The 23399-nt window shown below is 40.6% G+C and overlaps 1 protein-coding gene across 2 annotated transcripts in view; it reads left to right on the forward strand.

The window, feature by feature from the left end:
- The window catches only part of STXBP5 (syntaxin binding protein 5), a 3006986-nt gene that overhangs the window by 1065441 nt on the left and 1918146 nt on the right, over positions 1 to 23399 (forward strand). For both annotated transcript variants that reach the window (XM_044068842.1, XM_044068850.1), the window contains exon 5: positions 226 to 360. In XM_044068842.1, coding sequence (XP_043924777.1) covers positions 226 to 360 — 135 coding nt within the window. The remainder of the gene's footprint in view (positions 1 to 225; positions 361 to 23399) is intronic.

Below are 23399 nucleotides of genomic sequence, written 5' to 3' on the forward strand. Positions count from 1 at the left end.
TTCTGCCAGTCCCAGCAAATCAGTGTACCTGTTATTGCAGAATACAGAAAAGCTATATGCCCATTTGGATTGATTTATTAATTTACTTGCTTGCTTAATTAATTTATGTACATTTTATTTGCATGCTTGCTATCCAGAGTTTGTATTTTGTCAACTTTTGCTTCCAAGAAGTCTGATTACCCTGAAAATAAAGGGTTTTTGATGTATGCTCTTTTTCTTTTGCAGGATAACCTTTTGCCATCTGCCTTTCCAGAGTAAATGGTTGTATGTGGGCACCGAAAGAGGGAACATACACATTGTCAATGTGGAGTCATTTACTCTCTCAGGCTATGTCATTATGTGGAATAAAGCCATTGAACTGTGAGTCTGTCTACTTGGGAATGTTGTGGCTCTTGATATAACTTCATTTGTTGATGCCTTTGAAGTTAATTATAGAAATGTCATGTTGTTGCCTTCAGCCATGCAGTAGCAGAGTTTGTAAATATGCATTTAAATATGTCAGCAACTCTTTGATATCTTTCTTGAGTATGACACACCACTAGTTTTCAGATACACGTTACGTATTTCTCCCCAGGTCTTAATTGTTGCATTTATATAATCTGATGTTAATACTCTGTACATGGTTCTTTTGATGAATTTATCTGTGTGACATAAAGGCGTATAGTGGGTTTGTATGCACTTTTCAAGGGCATCTTTTCTGTAATACAAAAATGACAGATATGTAAATATATTTTCTGAGTCTTTTCTGAAGTGTACTGTCAGCATTCTGATTTCCTGACTCAGACAAATTATTCCCCAAGGTGATGTAAAGCATACTGACAGAACTGTCTTGAGAAATAGAGGAAATGCAAACTGGCATTGCTAGGTTGTTACCATTAACCCTTTATCATATTTGCATAAGGCAACCAACAGTAATAGAGCCTTCCTGATAAATGATCACTAGTTTTATATGTTGATTATGTAGCATTCCCACCGTCATATTTTTAATTTTTCCAAAAAAAATATTGAAGGGTGTACCAAAAAGTGTTCTGAAACTGGTTTGAACTTTAACTTATTTTCTTCATATTGTGTAAGGGAAGCAGCATGTTAGTTCTGTGAAAATAGTGTCTCTCTTTAGTTCCCGTGATGCTTTGAGAGTAGGCCCTCCCGAGTCCTACTCTTTTTTCACTTAAGTTTTTATTCAGTTGAGTGTAGGAGTCCTGGCTTTTATTTTTCACACCTGACTGCTCTTTCATTGTTCTGTTGTGTTGCTACTGAATGCACTGAAATTGAGTATGTTTGTTCCCCAAGTCTAGAGCCCAAACTGTTTAGTGGGTTGGCAGAGGTTGTCTCTGATAGCAGTCCTTTGGAAAAATTATACATTTCTTATTGTGTACTTCTGCCATTAAAAGTTCTGGCCATGGGCGAAGAGACAAGAGCTGATTTTGTGTGTAATACATTGCTGTACCCACACAAAATATTTGATGTTTTACCATTGTAAAGCTTTAGAACCTTTTCATGTCTTAAATGAATATTGTCAGTGTTTTATCATACACAGCTAATCTTTAAAATCTGTGTTTCTGACTGTTGTTCCAAGACCATTGGTCTAATAGAAATGTGGATGTGGTATCAACTCAGAGTATCTGACAATAACTACTTGTTTAAGAAATGCTGCATTCTTAGGAATGATCCAACAAAATCTAGGAGAAGAGTGGTAAACTCTTGTTCTTTCTCAAACAACATATTGAAATATCACATTTATTAAATTGTATTGCTCTGAAAATCCACCAAATGATTGCACTTTGCTGTGAATCTAAGCACTCTGAAGCTTTATCACATAGTGTGCCGTGTGTTTTCACCTCATAATCATGTTCCTGCATTTGAATACCTCTGTATAAAGTGTGTTTTTTAAATAAAACTTAGTTGTTTTTTTCAGTAAAAATTCAAAGATGTAATATCTCAAAACTTTAAAAAGCCTGCAGCTGTTTTTTCCCCAGTGTGTGTGTGTGTGTATATATATATATATATATATATATATATATATACACACACACACACAGCAGAGATGTGAAATATTGCAAACTGTACAAACAGCTAGTTGTTATTTTCTATGTAAATACATCAGTGCACATGCACACTAGTTTGCTTTAAGGAAAGTTATTTATCTTAAAAGTATGATGCAGCACAAGAAGTAGGATCAGGACTTCTCTGCCTGATGTAGAAAAAGGGGATTTCCCTAAAAAGGCTGTACCACTACAGGTCACCCAGAACCTCTTCATTTGTTTAGATGCTACTGTTCATGTTAGTCATTATGCTGAAGTTTGTGCATTTCTGTGGAAGAGTCCTGTAAATGCTATGGAATTTTGCTTATAGTGGAGTTGCAAAGAGAGATTACATGCTTTGCGCACAAATAAGCTTATATCATTGGATTTTGCCTGAGATATTTGCATCTTAAATATAAATAGATTAGTCATCTTCATTTATATGATATTTAGCTAGCTGATGGTGTTTTATGATGCCATCTGTCTGTTGAAACATCTTTTACATTTTTTTGTGAAAGTGCATTCTTGGTTGTATATTTTTTGTTAAACTGTTCTTCCCTATCTATTTAGGTAAATAATTTCATTATTACATTTAAAATGTTATGCCTTGTTGCTTATTAATGTATGTAAACATAATTGCACAAAACAGATTAGAAAGGTTAAAAATAAAAACCTCGTGTACAGGAACGTGAGAAGGTTGGCTTCCACCTTTAGAAGAAAATTACTGCTTAGCTATAGCTAACATAAGCTAAAAGTATGGATTTTGCATTTAAGAATACACATAAATGTTGTCCTTGGTGTGCCCTTTTGGTCTTGCTGGTGACAATGTGATGCTTTAAATGCAGAAGTGAATAGTATTACTAAAGGGTTTTATTATCCCTCCTGGAAATTTTGTATGCATTTGTCCATCTGTTTGTCTATATGAATGCAATAGTTTTATCTAATATGCAGTTATTCTTGGTACAGTAGCACTGCAAGGCCCTGAGCTTCAGTCCCTGTGAAACTAGTAGTTATAACTCATTTCTTAGCTGTATCTTATAGAGGGTATTTTGGTTTGGCTGGTGATCATAACCCACGGTGTCAATTTTCATTTGCTATACATTTTTAAGGTCATTCATCTGTCAGTTGTTATAACTAATTGGTAGCAGTGTTGTAGAGTTAAAGGCCAAATGTTCACATACTAATTATTGGCAACAATTTTGCCATCAAATAGAATGTGTAGATGGTTGTAGCTAGAAGATAAACATATCATTACAGAGCACCTGTGTTACTTTTTAGCTAGGGTAAGTTAGACAACGAGCAGAATGAGCTCTGAAGAGTTTTGAAAAATATTAGTGTCACAGCTGACCAAAGAGTGTAAATCAAAGGGACTTTCACATGCTGGTATAACCAACATATCTCCAAAATCATTGGACTGAGCTTTAGCTGTACACAAGGTAGCTGCTGTCTTATGTGCAGTTGAAGTTCAGTCCAGTGAAATTGTAGACAGCCTGGCAGGGGGCTGAATGAATGCAGTATGCAGCAAAAAGGCAACTTGGTATGTCCTCAGATAATGTCAGAATGCATTTTGAATTGTGAAATCTGCAACTGGAAATGATATGTGTTGAGATTAAGTTGTTGAGTCGTTCGGCTTTTCCCGGTTAGGGGTCGCCGCAGCGGAACTCCGGTCCGCTAATGATTGGTATTAGATTTTTACATGCCGAGTTGCCAGCCCTGATGCATAACCTTCAACGAAGGTACGCCCATTCATGCATGTCTCCACACAGAAGACGCTGTAGCTGAGAATCAAACAGGACAACGTCTTACTGTGAAGCAACAACACTACCGCAGCACGATTATGTCAACAGAGAAAATATGATAGAAATGAAGCATTAGAGAGAGAGAAACCTTGGTATAAACAAACAGCAGTGCAAGATAAGTGATAAGAAAGCAGTACTAGAAAGGAAATGCTCATTCTTTGCCAGCTGCTTACGAGTGCAAAAAAGGAAACTCAGCCCTGGATGACTGGATCAGTAAATTGTCTTTCTAGTATAAAGAGGAGATAACTTTGAAAGTTTTTATTTGGATGTTTGAACTTGCTTGTAATTTTCATCAGTAAAATAGGTACAGTGAGTGAGGTTTTTAACACCTCTTCTGACAGTAAGGCAATACATGTAGTTAGCAAATTAAGTAATGTTGATTATGTTACTATTTAGCAAGTGCCTGTATGACAAAGTTTTTGTCTATGATTATTTCAAGTTAACACCCAAAGCTTATAGGAAAACATTTAAATGACATTGTCTACAATCCTTTCACCCCTGTCTGCCAAACTCCACGAAGAAACTTCCTGTTAGAACTTGTCGCAAACCATCCCAACCCTTACTACACCAGGGGTATCTCTCCAGTCCACTAAACATGTCTTCTCGTGTATTGTCCCCTTTGAATGGCAACCCCCCCTTCACACCTCATTAAACACTCCAATCTATCCTACTTCAGGAAAGATCTCATTGCCGTCTTAAACTAAAAACACAATGCACTTGCTTCCAAGCTGCTCAAATAACCTAGTTCTCTCACCTGTTCTAGATTTATTCACAGCCGTACCACACATATTCTTCACTACACTACAAAATGATAACTTCATCGGCGGTGGTGCAGCGGTAGCGTTGTTGCCACACAGCAAGAGGTTCTCCCATTCGATTCTCGGCTGGAGTGTGGGGAGTGCCTTCTGTGTGGAGTCTGCATGTCCTCCCCGCGGTTTGGTGGGCGTTCAGAAGATATGCGTAAATGGGCATGCCTTCATTGAAGGTTGAACGTCAAGCTGGCACCTCGGCGTTCGTGAAAATCTACTGCCAATCATTAGTGGACCAGAGTTCCGCTGTGGCGACCCCTAACCGGGAAAAGCCGAAAGACAAACAACAACATTCATCACTACGCTACAAAATGATACTTAAGTATTAAATACTCACTCTCCAACCTATCCCTCCTCAGTCTACACTCCCATTCTTTCCTTCTTACTGAACTTCACCACTCATTCATTCTGTCTCTCTCTCCCTCCCTCCCTTAAAAAAATATCCTTTCCTCACTTTTATACCTCTTTTTCACTTTCTCCACCTAGTTACTTTACTTTCACCTTCCAGGGCAGCCCAGTCAGTTCACAACCACATCACCATTTAATCAATTATCTGGATAGCTCTTATAGTTTCCCACTTACAAATTCAAAACTATGTTACTGTTAGTATTATTTTACCTTACATTATTTATAATTGTTAAACGTTTCTTGTACCACTGTTTTGTATGTTTTGAAAATTTATGTATCTTTTTTATATGTTTATTTTGAACTTATTCACTCGGGCTGTGAGTTGAGCGATTTTTCTGCAGCGGTTTTCTGAAATTGGCTTTTGCTATTCTTTTGTTAAAATTTTATAGGTTTTTCTATATTTATTTGCCACATTGTAATGCCATCTCAATTAAACTTTAAGTAATGTAAAAGTTTACTAGCATAAATAGTGTTACGACAATTTGTAATTATTACTTTCTTTTATTTTCTGGAAGGATGTTTGTTATTGTACATTTCCAGTTTAAGGTTCATTTATATCTACCTAAAAATTTTAGAGTTTCTTATAAAGATAATCAAATTTAAATACAAAGTTAATGTATGTAAGGATATTTTAAATATGCTTTGTAGGGTTTATGGTCTGAAATCCACCTTAATATGTTTCCAGTATACATAATCATGAACTTTTTGACATGCAGACCCTATTTCAAGCATTTGGTTTGAAATCTGGGTGTACCTAGCTTGTTCACCAGTTGATGTGGGTCGATCCTTCTGTGGTAGGACTCTTCCCAGATCTTTCTGGCTTACATTAATCTGCGGTGTAATAATCAAAGTGGCATAATAATTCAGTGTGTATACAGTGGTCACCAGTGTCCTGAATAGCTCAAAATTCTTTGCCAGTTTCTCCAACCAACACAGTACTATGTTATGCCCTAGCAGCTTACTTACAGGCATAATGTTGTATATGCCAAGTATAGTATGAACTTTGACATATACTGTACCATTGCCAAAATCTGCTTAAGATGTGATTTATCAAGTGATATTTGCATATGTAACTTTGTCAGCATCTCATTGCAGACCATTTGTAGTAAATAGGTGACTCGTATACTTCAAGGATGTAATAATCTATTTGGCACTTGACATTATAACGCTTTGGGCACTGTGACCTTTTTCTCAAGCAACTTGATAAAAAATACAATATTTAAATTGATTTTAACTGTGTGTTGCAGGAATATTAACTGAACTGGAAGTTAGTCAGTGTTTGCTGAATTTTGTTATTTGCTAGTAATTACAGGTGTGGGGGTAGCCACATTCTTTGATTTCCTGTCCTTGCCTATTTAAGTGGTACAGTGTGAAATATTTTCTGCTTAAAAACCTCAGCTTTGGCCGGCTAAGAACTTGCTGTATTCAACTGGACGTATAAGAGAATTTAAGTACCTTTATCTGCACTTTTCTTTTCAAAAAATACAGTATTTAAATTGATTTTACCTGTGTGTTGCAGGAATATTAACTGAACTGGAAGTTTTGACTCTGCTCTTCGGTTAGTGGCCTTGAAACTGCCCGCCCCTCTTGTAAATTTGTGTTTGGATACTCCTTCTGGGCCCATCTCATTTGCTCACTCAACTGAGTGCAGTGAGATCATATTCTGATTTCAGGCACTCCTACTGTGTACAAAGAGAGCATCTGGGAAACAGAAAAAAAAAAAAAAATTGAGCTTGTTTCCTGCCTTTCCTGTTAAGTGGTATAGACTATTTGTAGGCTTCTGAGCCCCCAAGCCCTTCTGTGTTGGAGGGAAGCCTTCTAGCTTAGTTTTTTTTCTTATAACTAGCCAGTTTTCTAGTTTCAGCACTCAAATCTGTTTCTTTGATCTCAGCACTTGTTCAGAAAAAAAATGTCATCTGCTTTTACTGTACTTGTGTTTCTACCTACTTTATTTTACTTTTGCATCATCTTAAAAGTACTCAATTGTATTTATTACTGCTTGGTGTAACTCATTCTAAGCCTTTTGGTTTAAACACTTGGGCTTCGGACTAGTTGTTTTGCACTGAGAGGGTTTGTGGTCTGCACTGTAGTGGCAGAACAGGTAGCTTACATCCTTCTAGGTTGGGAACTGCTGATTGAGGGCTCAGTGTCTGTTATTCTAAAAGTGTATTAATTCTGGTTTAAGCACTTGGGCTTTCAGGCCAGTTATTTTACATTGAGGGTTCGTGGTCTGCACTCTTGTGGGAGGAGAGGCTGGACTCTGCCCTTCTGAGCTGGGAATTTCTGGTTAAAGGCTTATAGTGCATGCATATCTGAACTGCGCCTTGTTTACTGTGGCACAGACTGGATTCAGGCCTGCTGGATCTAGCTTTGTTTGTGTAACTTAAGCACTAATCCAGGCATTCTCTAAAGTATTCAATTGTATTTATTACTGCTTGGTAGTAACCTGATTAAAGTGTAGCTATCATTCTAAGTCTTTTGGATTAAGCACTTGGGCTTCAGACCAGTTGTTTTACATTAGGAAGGTTTGTGGCATGCACTGTGGTGGCAGGACAGGTAGCTTTCATCCTTCTAAGCTGGGAACTGCTGATTGAGAGCCCAGTGTCTGTTATTCTTAAAGTGCATTAGTTCTGGTTTAGGCACTTGGGCTTCAGGCCAGTTATTTTACATTAAGAAGGTTCGTGGTCTGCACTCTTGTGGGAGATGAGGCTGGACTCTGCCCTTCTGAGCTGGGAATTTCTGGTTAAAGGTTTATAGTGCCTGAATATTTGAACTGTATCTTACTGAAATTGTTACATCTTGTTTGCTGTAGCATAGACTAGATCCAGGCCTGCTGAATCTAGCTTTGTTTATATGCTTGTTGTTTGTTTGCTTGTTATTTTCCTGGAATGCTAATTCCACCTAATCTGGCTTCTCAGCTTCTGTGGATCACTAGTGATATCTGCATTGCTTACTGTACTTATTTCCTTGTTTCACTTGAAAGAAAGTTACTGTTTGTCATTTTTGCATTTAAGTTACCTGTAGCACATTGCACTTAAGTTACCTGGCACTTGCGTGCTAAAGCAATTATATAAGTCAGCACTAAAAATTAAAAGCACTACACCCTCACTCCCCACTGGCCCTTGTTTTCAATTATTAAGGAATTCCCAATATTATTGTAGCATGTCCAAAGATCAGTTGTCAATCTCCTCTCCGGTCCAGCTGGTGAATCTGGGAATCTTGAGGCAATGTTACAACTGCCTCATGTACACAGACAACCCTCTCCTCCTCCCAACAAATTCCAACACATGTGAGAGATGCAACCATATAGCCAAACTGGAGGCTAAGCTCTCTCAACTCAGTACTGGCATAACCAGTCAGGAGGAGAAGGAAACCACACTCACTACAATTCCAGTCTCACATAGACGTACCACGACAGCAAACCAAACACATAATCACACAAAAACATACTCGGAGGCTCTAAATAAAGATCTGCCTAAGCAGCAGAGACCTCCAAAGCAGACACCCAAGCAACCGCTACCCCAAAACAAAACACGTGCAACACATAGCTCACAAAGCCAGTGTGTCGAATAGTCACAGCCCTTAAGACTAAACAACACACCTGATACACTTGTAATAGGTGACTCTATCGTCAGGCACACTGACATCCCGCTCACCAGGCTGAACAAGGAGAGGGTCACGGTGAGCAGCCTGTCGGGCGCTAGGATCCGCCACATAACACAAGCACTCAGGTCACTCCAAGGCAAGTACAAATATGACTCAGTCATTGTCCATGCTGGTGTGAATGACCTGAGACGTACCTCCCTGGACTACATGAAAAGAGACATAAAGGAGCTCTCTGAGCATGTAGCCCAGGCCGGTATGACCCTGACCTTGAGTAGCATCTTACCCTCACCAAGAATGATGCCACAATATGAAGACAAGATGATCAATTTCAACAATTGGCTTAAGTACTGGTGTCATTCAAAGGGGATCCAGTGCCTGTCAGCTTGGGATGATATGCTCGACAAGCCACGATGCTTCGCTAGGGATGGCTTGCATGTCACCCCTGGGCTTTCGGATATTGGCAAAGGCTCTTCCTACCCCCCATAGTACCTTTTTTAGGCAAGGCTCAAAAGACAAACCCACCTCCATAGGTATCACAAGGGATAAGAAACTAAGAGTAATGCTACTCAGTGCCAGAAGTCTAAACCTCAAGATGCACGCACTCGAAACTCTCCTTAGCATGGAGAACATTGATATCTGTGCAGTAACAGAAACCTGGTTCAGGGCTCCCGAGAGCACCCCAGCACTACCAGGTTATACCTCATACCATGCTTTTCGGCCCAAAACTTGGACCGAACCACAAAAGGAGGGGGAGTATCGATATTCATCAAAGATACCCACACCTCCAGGTTGGTGGCAAAGCACGAAGCATCAGAGACTATCCATGTGCAACTAACAGTGGGTAAAACTGCCTTCCAGTTTATAGCCTGCTACAGACCACCCTCCCAAACCCAGGAACCCCACTCGGCCTTTCTGAGAACACTGGAAAATATGAAGGTCTCTCCAAACACCATTATATTGGGCGACTTCAACTACCCAAACATAGACTGGGAGCATTACTCTAGCTCCAACACCCTAGCCCAAAGGTTCCTAGAATTTATAAACTCAAATGCTATGGAACAACTTGTTACCACTCCCACAAGAGGGGAAAACATACTGGACCTGATCATCACCAACATGGGGACTCTATGCTCCAGACCAGAAGTGTATCCCTCACTGGTAAGATCAGACCATAAACTAATCTCACTGGATATTCACATCCCGACCCCACCCCTGCCCAGAAAACCACAGTGAAAAACTTCTCTAAAGCAAATTTCACACTCCTCAAAACTGAGGTGGAATCCTTCAAAGCCCCCGGGCCTGTGGAAAATACAGCCCAGACCGCAGAATCCTTTATAAACGCATTCTATGAACACCTTTAGGAATGCATGGATCATGCGATCACAAATAAAACCAAGACCCAATCCTCCAAAGGCAGACGTCCTGTCTGGTGGACCCCAGCCATAAACAAACTATACAATAGAAGGAGGAAGCTACTAAATGATAGAGTAAAATCCCAAAAAGGGAAGGCATCACTGATCAGTATTAGCAAAAACTACGGGCACTCATAAAATTGTCTAAGGCCAGCTTGAGAGAAAAATTGCACAGGACACTAAGGATAATCACAAGGCTTTCTTTAGTTATGTTAGGAACCTGGGTGGTAATTCCCAGATATACTCAGAATTAGTCCAAAATGACAAAAAATACACTGAACCCACAGACATTGCCAACATCCTAGCTGACCGGTTCAGCAAACTTCTCCCACCAAAGGGCAAATATCTATCCCAGCAGAGTGCTGCCCCTGACATCTCAGATGCTCAGGTAAGAGCTGCCCTCTCCAAAGCAAAAACACAGCATCAATGGGACCAGATGGTGTCCCGGGCTGCGTCCTACATGAACTCCAAGAAGAGCTAAACCCAAACATAAAACTACTGTTCAATCTCAGCCTTACTACAGGATATGTGCCCAAAGAGTGGCGTGCAGCAACAGTGGTCCCTCTCCATAAAGGTGGTGCCTCAATGGATCCTGGAAACTATCGCCCCATAAGCCTGACTAGCTTGGTCTGCAAAGCTATGGAAAGGATCATCATGGACCTCATAAATAAAGATATTGGGGACCTACAGACACTGGATCCTACCCAGTTCGGCTTTGTTAAGGGCAGATCCTGCCTCTTAAACCTGGTTGATTTCTTTGAAACAGTCACCAAGGCCATTGACGAGGGGAAGGTGGTCCACACAGCCTACCTGGACCTCGCAAAAGCCTTCGATACAATACCCCACTCGGGCATTATAGATAAGCTCACCAGCTTAAATATAAACTGCTATGTCACTAGATGGATTGCAAACTGGCTCAAGGACAGAACCCACATGGTTAGAATTGCTGGAGCCATGTCAGACTCCAAACCAGTTACAAGTGGTGTCCCACAAGGCTCAGTCCTGGGACCTCTCTTGTTCGGTATATATTTCTTGGAGGTACAGGCCAACACGGAAGGACTGTGGCTGACCAAGTTCGCAGATGACTGCAAACTGGGCGCCATAATCGACTCTCCAGCCGACACAAGCATCCTCCAAAAGGGCCTCATAGAAACAGACAACTGGTGCCAGAGCCATGGCCTCAAGCTAAATGCCAAAAGTGTATAGTCATCCCTTTGGCAAAAACAAAGTGCCCACAAATTACCACATAGGTGGTAATCCATTAAGTAGAGAAGAAGTAATTAGGGACCTGGGGACCCAAGTTGATAGCAATCTCTCATTTGACAACCACGTGGCCAAAGTGGTTAGAAAAACATTTTATATAGCCCACCTAATCATGAAGGGATTCACATCTAGATCGGGGGGGTCATTGTGCCTCTTTACTCATCTCTCATCAGGCCCATAATTGAGTACAATGCCCCTTTTGGGATGTACCTTACCAGACACCTGCAGCAACTGGAAAGACCCCAAAAGTACCTCACCAAGAGGATCAAAGGGCTCAAACAGATGCCATATGCTGCCCGGTTAAAGAAACTCCAGCTCTACTCAGTGGCATACCGCCTGTTCAGAGGCGATCTGTGCCTGACGTATAAAGCCATGTCCAACCCGGAATTAATGGACATGCTGCACCTCAGAAAATCCAAATCCCATCGAGCTACGCTCGAGAGACTTGAACCTCAGCACTGAAATAAATAGGACATGCTGGAGGGACAGATTCATAACCCAGAGGCTCCCTTCACTCTGGAATAAAATCCCAGTCCAGGTTAGGCAGAGTCCCTCATTGACTCTCTTCAAGAGGAATCTTGATGAGTGGATGGGAGATCGTAGGTTTACCCCGGGTATCACTTCTGTGTCACTGTTAGACAGAGGCACAGTATACTAACCTCGAAAAAGGGCATAGCAAAATAAATTTAAAATGGGTGGCGAAAGCCAAACACATTCTGGTTAGGCTTATAAATGCCCTAGGGCAGATAGCCTAGTATGAACCTATGAACCTATGATTAATCAATTTTCATGCTCCTGCCTTGTAGCATCTCAGATAGAATGTCATATTTCATCTCCCAAGCCCCTTCTTACACTTATCAAGAGTACCAGAACTTGTCAGAGATTTGGGATGCATGGCTAGGCTTGAAAAGGCCCTTGTGGTTGTTAGTCTAGTAAACACCCATGAACCTATGAGTCAGTAATATTGTTAATGATGCCTTACAGCCCTTTAGTAATATCTGCTACCTCGGGTGCTAATGAAAGCATAAAAGGTAGTCTCAGCAACCTATGTCAACCCAAGGGCATATTGAATATGCACAACTTTGATCTTTCCTCTGCCAGTGTAATTTGCAAAAATTACTGGTCTGCATCCAACACCAAAAGCAACTTGTCATTAGGCATAGTGGAAACCATTTCTTCAGCTGTCTGCAGAGGGTAATCTTCCCTCTTAATCCATCTGTTAAGGTCATTTAGATCAGTGAAAACTCCAACCTTACCTTGTTTGGCCATAGTCATCACATGTTGACCCATTACGTAGTCTGTGTTAAGCCTGTCTAGGTACACTACAAATGACACCATGCTTTGATGTTCCTGTTTTTTTCTTTTCTTTGTGTGTAGGCACTCTTAAGTGCAGCATAAATTACAGCCTGTGTTTCTGAAGACAGTTTAATGGGAACATTTAGAGTTGTATTAACATAGTTCTGTTCCAGAATCACTCGTGTCTTTACTGTGTGTGTGTACATATATATATATATGTGTGTGTGTGTATGTATGTATGTATATATATATATATATATATATATATATATATATACACACACACACACACACACACACACACACACACACACACACACACACACACACACACACACACAGTCTTCCCTGCATGGATAGACTTTAATGGATTTAATGGCTCTCCATACAGAAGGTTCTTGGAATGAGATTCAGAAGTTAAGAAGATGAGCTGGAGGCAGTGTTCCTATACTCTGGAATGCATATGGACCTTAAGGTGACCCGAAATCTCATTCCAGCAACATTAGAACTTTACTCTCTGGAATTGTTTGTCTATTTGAGAAACTAAACAGCATGTCTTTTTACTTGTCCTGCATCCCTGTCCATTATAACACAGAGAAATGTATAATTCTTTACTCTCTAGAATAACTGTCTTTGTTACATGAGATCTAAAAGGATAGTGGAGTTAAAATAATTATATGGACAGCAGAAGATTCTTTGAGGTCCTTGTCATGATGGAGAATGTTGCATACTGTGTGATGAAATTATCTGCACTTTTCACCCTACCCTTAACCTTTTCTTTTCTTTAAAAACTGGTTGTGGTTGTGCCCAGTCCCCAACAATCAGTTATTTTCAAAATATCTAAGTGAGAAATACTGCTGTGGGGATGATGTGTACAGATTTTAGTAAGGGTTGTTCTAGCTGCAAGTGGTAACAATTGGATTACTTCCCAACAAAGCTGCATCTTTTCTGTCCATTTCTCCATCTTGCTCATTTCTGCTAATCATGTCAAAACGTTTAGTAACTCTCTGTCTCTCGCTCTCTCTATTTTCTGCAACTTTTTTGAATGTGTCATTGTTTGGTAAGTTTTCCCTGGCTCTTACTCATTATCAATTACATTTTAATAATCAGGTCCACTGCGTTCCATATTTGCTGTGCCTTCATCCTGTTGGCATGTGGCATAACTCTTAGTGTATTGTTATATGATAGGTCTGGGCCATATTCCTGTATGTATAAGACTCAAGGCTTGCAGAGCTTCGGCTGTTCAATACCTAAAACTTTCCCAGGTCACTTAAATTCTCCTGTTTTCCCATAATTCTGAATATTAAAAGGGGCCTCAGCAGATTTCTTTTGCTGTGCCTAGTGCAGTCATGTCTAATGGTTTTCTTAGGCTACTGTTTATTCTATGAGATTTTTATTTTGATTTTTTTTGCTGAAGTCTGTGTTTTTTAGCACCTTTACCCTCCTGGTTACTTTATACTTATTAATGCTTGATTTCAAAATTAATATTTTTGAGTTTTGTTACCTGATTTTTTTCCTCCTTCCATGTTTTTCCTTTTAACTTTGTCTGCACGTGTCTGTATGCAATTATTGCTCGGCATGTTCAACTAATTTTCAGATTTGTAGGAGACACTACTATTTGATGTGGACTTTTTTCAGATATATGTAGTGTCTGCTTTGCGTATCTTCTTGACCAAGACTTTCAGTCCGTATCTTAAATGGCTACTCAGCATTGAGCACTTTGGTATCATGGAGGTCTTTCTGTCTGGGGAATGCTTTCAGTTTGGAACTATTGAACCACATGGGCACACGGGATAGGTACCCCACCTCCCTCCCTGACTTCAGAGTCAAGCTGCTAGGTACTACAACCTGTTCAGGGTCAAGTTGAGTCAATACCTGCTACCTTTTTGCAACTTTTCAAAGTCAAGCTCTTTGACACACAGGATTTTTTTCAGCTGGAGACAGCATTCCTAATCACCAACTTAAAATGTTTTCTTTACATCAGGAATGACATTTATACTCTTTCCTTGACACTAGCTTGATTTATATAAAGTAAAACAAGTATAAAAATGGCAAAGAACCTTTTATTAAACAAATAAAACAGAGGGTAAGGACATTCATGGAGCAAACCACTTCATCAGACCATCTTTCAAAATAAATTAAAACTCATCATTTATACTAAAATCACAACTCAATCACCAATGAATCCACTTAATTCCAAGTCACATGATCACATCTCTTTAGTGACTACATAAGGTCTCCTTTTCTTCAATTTTGGTTTTAAAGAAACCCTACCGTTCAGTCCCCCTTCCTTATCTGTTTATAAATTCATAATCCAAGACAATTCTCTGTCTTTATTAACAATATCAACCATCCTGTCCACATCCTGTATTAATTCAATCATTTGAAACTTAAACGTATGCTTCTCTGAGGTTTCTAATATATGCTGTGCTAAGGAAATTGCTTATTAAGGAATAAGCTTGCAGTAAGGAATAAGACTAAGGAATAGCTTGATTTATAATAATATAAAGAGATCTTATCATCCATTACTGTTGCCCACTTTAGTAGCCTGAGAAATTATATAACTGGTTTCATCTGTACCATCCTAGGGCATGGTTTTGGATTCTGCCTTTTTCCCCTGTCCTCTTTTTGATGTGCCTTCTCAAAGCCAACAACTGAATCTAGATCTCCTCCGTTTTAGGGCATTATGGCATTTGATTTTGGCATTGTTGATTTATTTATACCTGTACAGGGCTAGTGTTTTCAGCTTTTCTTCTATCCCAACAGTTACTGAGGCTAATTGGTGATTTGGTTGCCTACTTGTTACAAGCGTTATACCAGCGAGTTTTGTACCATCCCCACTATTTCTCCCCATCAGGGTGGAGTGGATATTCTGGAGCTAAAAGTCATATTGTTCCTGTTGTCATTTCCTTCAAGGAGTGCTACTTTACATACAATAGTTGACCTTTTCCTGTTGTCATTCAGGCAGTTATTCCTTGTGTTTTTTTAGGTCTTGCAGCCTGGTACACATTATAGTTATTTAAAATATCTCATCCACTTTCTTCTGCTGTTCAGAGTATAGCTCTGTCCTGTAAGTGAATGGTTTCTAGTGTAACTAGCATGTTGTTCATATTTCAGTGTATGCTACTTGTGGTCCTGCTTTGTCAACACTTGCTTTCTGCCCTGCAGACAAGAATTCCTGCTTAGGCTTTGTCCAAGATGCGTAGTCTGACATATTCTACAGCTTTCCAAAGTCTTTCATCCTCCTCATTGTTCTGTTTGGCAGGTACATCTATTCTGTAGGCAAATAGATTCTAGTGTTGCCTGCTTCTTATCAATTTTCTGACATATTCTTCACTTTATCCAGAAGTCACAGCTATTGCTTGTCCTGTGCAGAGAGGGGGTTAGCTTTAGAGCTACAATTAGGATTCCTGTTCTTACAGGGTGGTAAAATTCCTAGTATACTAATCTATTTTTACATGTGTTTGTTTATTTGTCTTCATTTATACTTGTTTGTGCATTCCCCAAGTCCTATTTTTTGTATGTACAAGACTTGGGTGTGACTTTAGAAGTTTAACATGGTGACCCCCACCATTATTGTCAGTTTCCTTCAGTGGAGTGACTTTCTGCTTTTGGCTGTTTGTCTGGTAGGTTATGCTTTGTCAGTTTATTTACACCAGACCACTTATGTTTACATTGTTGTATGGACATGCTCTTAGGCATTCTTCAATGCCAGACTAATGCTTACATTAGGATGCACGACTTCTTGCCAGTCCTTTTATTAGCTTGACCTCGCAGGAAGAACCATAGGTCAGTTTGCCAGGGTCCCTGTGCCAAGATATTCTGAGACTGTTTACTCATCCTGTTATTACCCTTGTCTTTCAGGGACAGTTACATAGTAAGTTGCCATGGTCCCAGTACTAAGGTGGTCTCTGTCTCATCTTCATAGACTATGGTCTTTTTCATTGCCAACAGTAGTTGTTATCTTTGCTGTCTCACTCCTTTCAGTCTTGAGGAATGTTGTTCAGTTCTTTTCTTGAGATATCCAATAAGAACTGCCTCCAGTCCTGTTGCAAAAGTACCTTATGATTTGGTCTTCATTCCTTCCTCAAGGTGCTTCGAACTGTAGGCTACAATAGTATGGCATGACTTATGTGCAGTATCTGTTCCAAGTTTTTTTCTCAGGAATTCAAACTCCTTATCCCCTGAAGTACCCCTTCTTTGAAGCAAAGATCTTAGGGGGGCATCACACTTATCCTTGCTTAGGCCTTTCATTTACTTTCCTTTCTCTGGGGGTTTTGTCAGGAAATGTAGACTGGAGGTATCTAACTGTTGGGTTTTATGTCAGTCCCCTTACCTGTTATTCTGCAGTTGATCCTTGGCCAAAGTCAAATGGTGCTGTATCTCTAGCAGTATGTTACCCTTTTGTTTATGATGGCTTACACTATGTTTCCACTCCGCAGATTTTTTTATGTTTATATCATCCAAGCCAGAGCTATCATTCATTTTATCTCTATTTTTTTCTAGCAGATTTATTTAAATTTTACCTGGCAGGTTCCTCCGCTTTCCTCACACACACTACCTGTCAAGGAGAGCTCTTCACTGTCAGTTAGGAACCAGCAGAAGGTTTGTTCCTATTTCTATGCTGACTAAGCAAGACCACTTTCTTCACAATTTTTGGTTCCGTTTCTGATGTGAGAAGTATCATCAGCAGTCATATCTTTCCTTCCTGTGTGGACTTTGTTTATTGTTGAATCTCCATGGCTTGTGATCCAGCTGAAACATTCATTTAATTACATTTTAATAATTAGGCTTGGCCTATGTGCCATATTTTCTCTGCCTTCATCCTTTTGATCTGTGGCATAGCTGTTAGGGTACTGCTATTCCCTCGAAATGCTTCTGGACTAATAATTGTTTGGGGAGCTCTCTGAGATTTGGCTTTGTGTCTTTGTGTTGAATAGCTATCTGCTCTTATTTGATACTGTATTACACAGACTTTTATTTGTTAATTTTACTACTTCTGTCCATTTTGTAGGCAGCTCTGTACATGTTTTCTTTCCCTTCTTTCTCACTTCCCAGCATTTTTTATTTGAAGTTTGAAGTTTAAATTTTGCATTTTTGTCTCGAAGGCAAAGGCATCTTGGATAAGTCTTCACTTTTCCATTTTACTCCTTTTTTCTGTCTTCTTTTGGGATTAGGATCACCCTTCCCAAACTGACAGAGCTTCTCTCAGACTGTTTGATCAAGTATTTCCCAGTGCTTTTAAGTTGTCTTTCTGCTGGCTTACCAGATTCCTCCTTGCTGAATAGTGTTTCTTCACCAACCTTGCACCTTACTTTGTATTTGGACCCAGACTATGTCTTGCTGTCCCTGTAAAGTATTGCTTTTTAATTAATACCTCTTAGTGTTTCTCTGTTTATTTGCCAGATTTCTTTTTGTTGTGGAGGACTCCTGTCATAGACTTAATACTTTTCCTTACATTAGGCTCCAGGCTGATTGATGGTGCTGTTCATGTTTTTCTGTGAACTGACTAGGTAATTTTACCTTCATGAGTTCTTCTTTTGCTGACCTTGAACCTTGCCTTTTTTAGGCTTAGTCTTCAAGGGGCATAACAGCATGTTGCCTTTAGGCTGTCCTTCATTCTCACATATGTTTTCAGAAATAAGCATTTGTTTGTCTTTCGGCTTTTCCCGGTTAGGGGTCGCCACAGTGGAACTCTGGTCCGCTAACGATTGGCAGTTGATTTTTACGTACCGGCTTGCCAGGCCTGATGCACAACCTTCAACGAAGGTACACCCATTCACGCATGTCTCCACGCAGAAGATGCTCTAGCTGAGAATTGAACCGGACAGCATCTTACTGTGAGGTGACAACGCTACCGCAGCACCACCACCGCAGTTTGTTTTGCCACTAATACATTATGGTCTTACAAAGTTAAACAAATAATAGTAAATTTAATAAATGAAATATATAGATGTATGATAAGAGATACCAGTTATACATATCTTGCACTTTACATCTAGTTATGAAGTTTGTGATTCAACTACACCACTCATCACATACTGTAACTTGCTCCTAAGTCCTCTAGTCCAACAGTCCATGTGCATTATTGGACACCAGACACCCACTGTATTACAATATATGCATGTATTACAAATATATATATATATGGTTTACTATCACATTCTCGAATCTACTCCGTTCGAGTATTAAGATGTCCGAATCACATGTTCAGTAATCTCAACACCGAACACAAAAAATGTCGAAGGCAGCATTTTAGTAACGTTGACATTTCAAAAATGTTGACTTTACTGAAATGCTGCACTTCAGCTCAACATTAACAAACACGTTTGCAGGAGGGCAAACCACACTGCACCCCCCCCCCCACTTATATATCCAAACTCTGATGATCGCACTTCAGTGAGGGAAAGGGTACATTTCCCAATCCCCACTATAGTGCGATCTGCACCACAATGTCGAACCTTATAACAGCAAATGCTCGCTATTGTAAGGGTCGACATTGTGGCATTCATAATTTCAGTTCTGCCAAAGGCAGTTTTGCACAAATGTCGATCGTACAAAGTGCGATCAACAAAGTGATTGTAAGCCTGTGTGTGTGTGTGTGTGTGTGTGTGTGTGTGTGTGTGTGTGTGTGCACATTGGTGGTGGTGGTATGCATCTGCATGTTTCTCTGTGTGAGGGAAAACTCCACTGGATCATATAAAAGTGTCTGTGTGTGTGTAGAAACAAGCTCCATCCACATCTTCCTTCATTCTACCTGTCCTGAAGAATACCAGCAGTATTTTTGCACCACTGCTCCACAGATATTCATTCTTCATCCAGAGGTATTGTTTATTTCCCTCGTGAGCTAATCGAAGGAAGGACACTGAGCAAACTCGGAACTATAATATATAACATTAAGTATCCTGTTTTTTTGCTTATTTTGTTCTTTATTTCTTTGTTATTTATAGCACTTTGTGTACTGTATATTTTTCTAGCTAGTTTCACTGTGTGTGAGGTATTAACTGGAAATTGTCCACTTTTATTAAGCATCTGTTGGGTTGTTTGTTTCTGATAACTTGTTGCAGTTAAACTCTTTCTCTGGAGGCCCCTTTAGCTGTTTAAAACTTTCATTTAAAGGCTCACTGCTGCTTTTCTGCTGTGAGAAACATTTCTGCAGTTTGTAAGTAGTGGGGATATTTGTAGCATTGTCCATATTCATGCTTGTGTTTGGGCCTAGTGTTTGTGGAGGCTGTGTGTCTGAGCACATATTCAGGGACATTTTGGTTTAGCCAGGGCCATCAGGCATTTCAGTGAGAGAGAATTGTTTAAGGTCATTGGCTGACTGAGGTCACCTGGACAACAGTTTAGACTAAGCACCTCATTGGTTCTTTTGAGCTTTTTTTCTTAAAAGTTGCAAAGCTGTCTTCACCCAAGACTGGACTAGACAGTCAAGAGGAGAAGGTAAACACTTGCACCACACTACATTCAGCACATAGTCCCTCAAAACCTACACCACCAAAACACACACATAGAAACACAAAACACACACCTACATTTGCGGAGGCTCTCAGTAAAAACTTGCCCAAGCAACATGGACCTCCAAAGCAGAAACACAAGCAACCTCCACCTCCCAACACAACCCAAATGACACATAGCCCACAAACTCAGTGTGCCACTCGATCACAGCCCATAAGGCATAACAACGTACCCAACACTCTAGTCATAGGTGACTCTATAGTCAGGCACACCGATGTTCCACACTCACCAGGCTAAATAAGGAGAAAGTTACTGTCAGCTGCCTGTCAGGTGCCAGGATCTGCCACATAACGCATGCACTCAGGTCACTCCAAAACAAGTACAAATATGACTCTCATTGTCCATGTTGGTGTGAATGACCTGAGACGTACCTCCTTGGACTACATGAAAAGGGACATGGAGGAGCTGTCTGATCTTGTAGCCCAGGCAGGTATGACCCTAGCCCTAAGTAGCATCCTGGCATCACAAAATGATTGACTTCAACAATTGGCTAAGCTTCTGGTGTCATTCTAAGGGGATCCAGTATCTGTCTGCTTGGGATGACATGATCGACAAGCCACGATGCTTTGCCAGAAATGGCCTGCACCTGTCGCCCCTGGGATTCCAGATACTGGCTAAGGCTCTAGCCACCCCTATAGTGCCTTTTTTAGGCAAGGTTCAAATGACAAATTCACCACCCTAACAGGTACAGGCAAGAAGAATCTGAGGGTATTGCTACTCAATGCTAGAAGTCTAAACCTCAAAATGCACTCTCTCGAGGCACTCCTTAAAATGGAGAACATCGATATCTGTGCAGTGACAGAGACCTGGTTCAAGGCTGCAGAGAGCACCCCTGCATTACCAGGCTATAATTCATACCACACTTTTCGGCCACCTAACCTGGACCGAAACACTAAAGGTGGAGGCCTGTCCATATTCATTAAGGATATCCACACCTCCAAGCTAGTTGCTCAGCATAATGCATCCGAGATTATCCAAGTGCAACTAACTCTGGGCAAGACTGCAATCCAAATTGTAGCTTGCTACAGATCCCCCACCATGCCCCAGGATTCCCACTCCTCATTTCTCAATACACTGGAAAATATTAGGGTACAAACTAACACCCTAATAATGGGTGATTTCAACTACCCTACCATTAACTGGGAAAACTACTCATGTACCAACTCTTGTGCTCAACGTTTTCTGGAATTCATAAATTTCTATGCCATAGATCAACTTATCCACACCCCCGCCAGGGGCAGCAATATCCTATACCTGGTTATTACCAACATGGGCAACTGGGGCTCCACACAAGAGGTCAATTCCTCGTTGGTCAGATCCAACCACAAGCTAATCATCCTAGACATCCACATCCCTCCCCCACCCCCCATTAGGGAAACCACAGTAAAAAATTTCTCCAAGGCAAACTTCACGACACCCATGCTGGCGGACAATAGAGGTATGACTGCTGAATCCTACACAAATGCACTTTATAAGCACTTACACAAATGTATGGATCGTGCAATCCCTAACAGAACCAAGATGCTATCCTCTAAAAAAAGGAAGCCAATCTGGTGGTCCCCTGCCATAAACAAACTCTACAACAGAAGAAAGAAACTGTTGCAAAAAAGAGTAAAATCTCATGATTGGAGAAACTCCCTAGTCAGCCTCAGTAAGAAGCTGAGATCCCTCTTAAAATCCTCCAAAGCTAGTTATGAAAACAAAATCGCCACTGACTCTAAAGACAACCACAAAGCATTCTATAGCTATGTCAAGTATTTCAATGGCAACACTCAGATCTGCTCTGAGTTACAGCACAATGGCACTAAATATACAGAACCAACTGATATTGCCAACATCCTGGCAGATAGGTTCAGTGCTAACTTTACCCCCCCTGTCATCCCCTAAAGTTCCCATCTCTATACCAGAAGAATGCAAAGTTCCTGTAATCACAGCTGCACAGGTAAAAAACACACTATCCAAAGCCAAGAACACAGCATCCATGGGACCTGACGACATCCCAGGCTGTGTTCTACAAGAACTACAGAACGAACTGACACCCCACCTAAGTACCATGTTCAGTCATAACCTCACCTCAGGCAATGTGCCCACTGAATGGTGCACAGCTACAGTTTTCCCACTCCACAAAGGGGGAGCCACCACAGACCCCGGAAACTACCGCCCCATTAGCCTAACAAGCCTGATCTGCAAGGCTATGGAACATATCATCATGGAACTTATAAACAATGACATTGGTAATCTCCAAACACAGGACCCCACCAGTTCAGGTTTGTAAAAGGCAGATCATGTCTCCTAAACCTGATAGACTTCTTTGAAGGAGTCACCAAAGCCGTAGGTGAGGGTAAGGTGGTTCACACAGCCTACCTAGATCTCGCCAAGGCTTTCAACACCATCCCCCACTCTGGAATTATAGATAAACTCACTAAACTAGGTATAAATCCCTATGTCACAAGATGGGTTGCCAACTGGCTCACTGACAGAAACCACACTGTGAAAGTAGCAGACTCCAAATCCAACTTCAGATCAGTGACAAGTGGAGTACCACAGGGATCGGTCCTGGGTCCTCTCCTGTTTGGTATCTTCTTCTCTGAAGTACAGGCCAACACAGAAGGTCTTTGGCTAATGAAGTTCGCAGATGACTGCAAACTAGGAGCCATAATCAAAACTCCAAAAGATGTGGACATCCTACAAAAGTGCCTCACTGAGACAGATGCCTGGTGTCAAAGCCATGGCCTCAAGCTCAGTGCCAAAAAGTGCATTGTCATCCCTTTTGGTAAAAACTCAGTACCCATGAACTACCATATAGGTGTTAGTCTACTTTACACCAAAAGGGTGATAAGAGACCTTGGGACACAGGTGGACAGTAGTCAATCCTTTGATAATCACATCACCACAGTAGTCAGGAAATCCTTCTACATGGCACACCTCATCACAAAAGGTTTCTCATCCAGGAAAAAAGAGGTCATTGTTCCCCTCTACTCGTCACTCATTAGACCCATTATAGAGTACAATGCCCCTTTTGGTATGTACCTCACAAGACATCTACAACAACTGGAAAGGCCACAGAAATACCTCACAAAGAGGATTACCGGCCTCAAAGAGATGCCCTATGCAGACCGTCTCAAAAAACTGCAGCTTTACTCCGTTGCATATCGCCTACTCAGAGGCAATCTCTTCCTAACACACAAAGCTATGTCAAACCCAGAGCTTTTAGACATTTTCCACTTAAAGAAATCCCAATCCCTATGAGCTACACGCTCTAGGGAC

Source organism: Protopterus annectens, chromosome 1.part0 (genome assembly GCF_019279795.1).
Source record: "Protopterus annectens isolate FY-2018-M chromosome 1.part0, PAN1.0, whole genome shotgun sequence".
Classification (NCBI taxonomy): Eukaryota; Metazoa; Chordata; order Ceratodontiformes; family Protopteridae; genus Protopterus; species Protopterus annectens.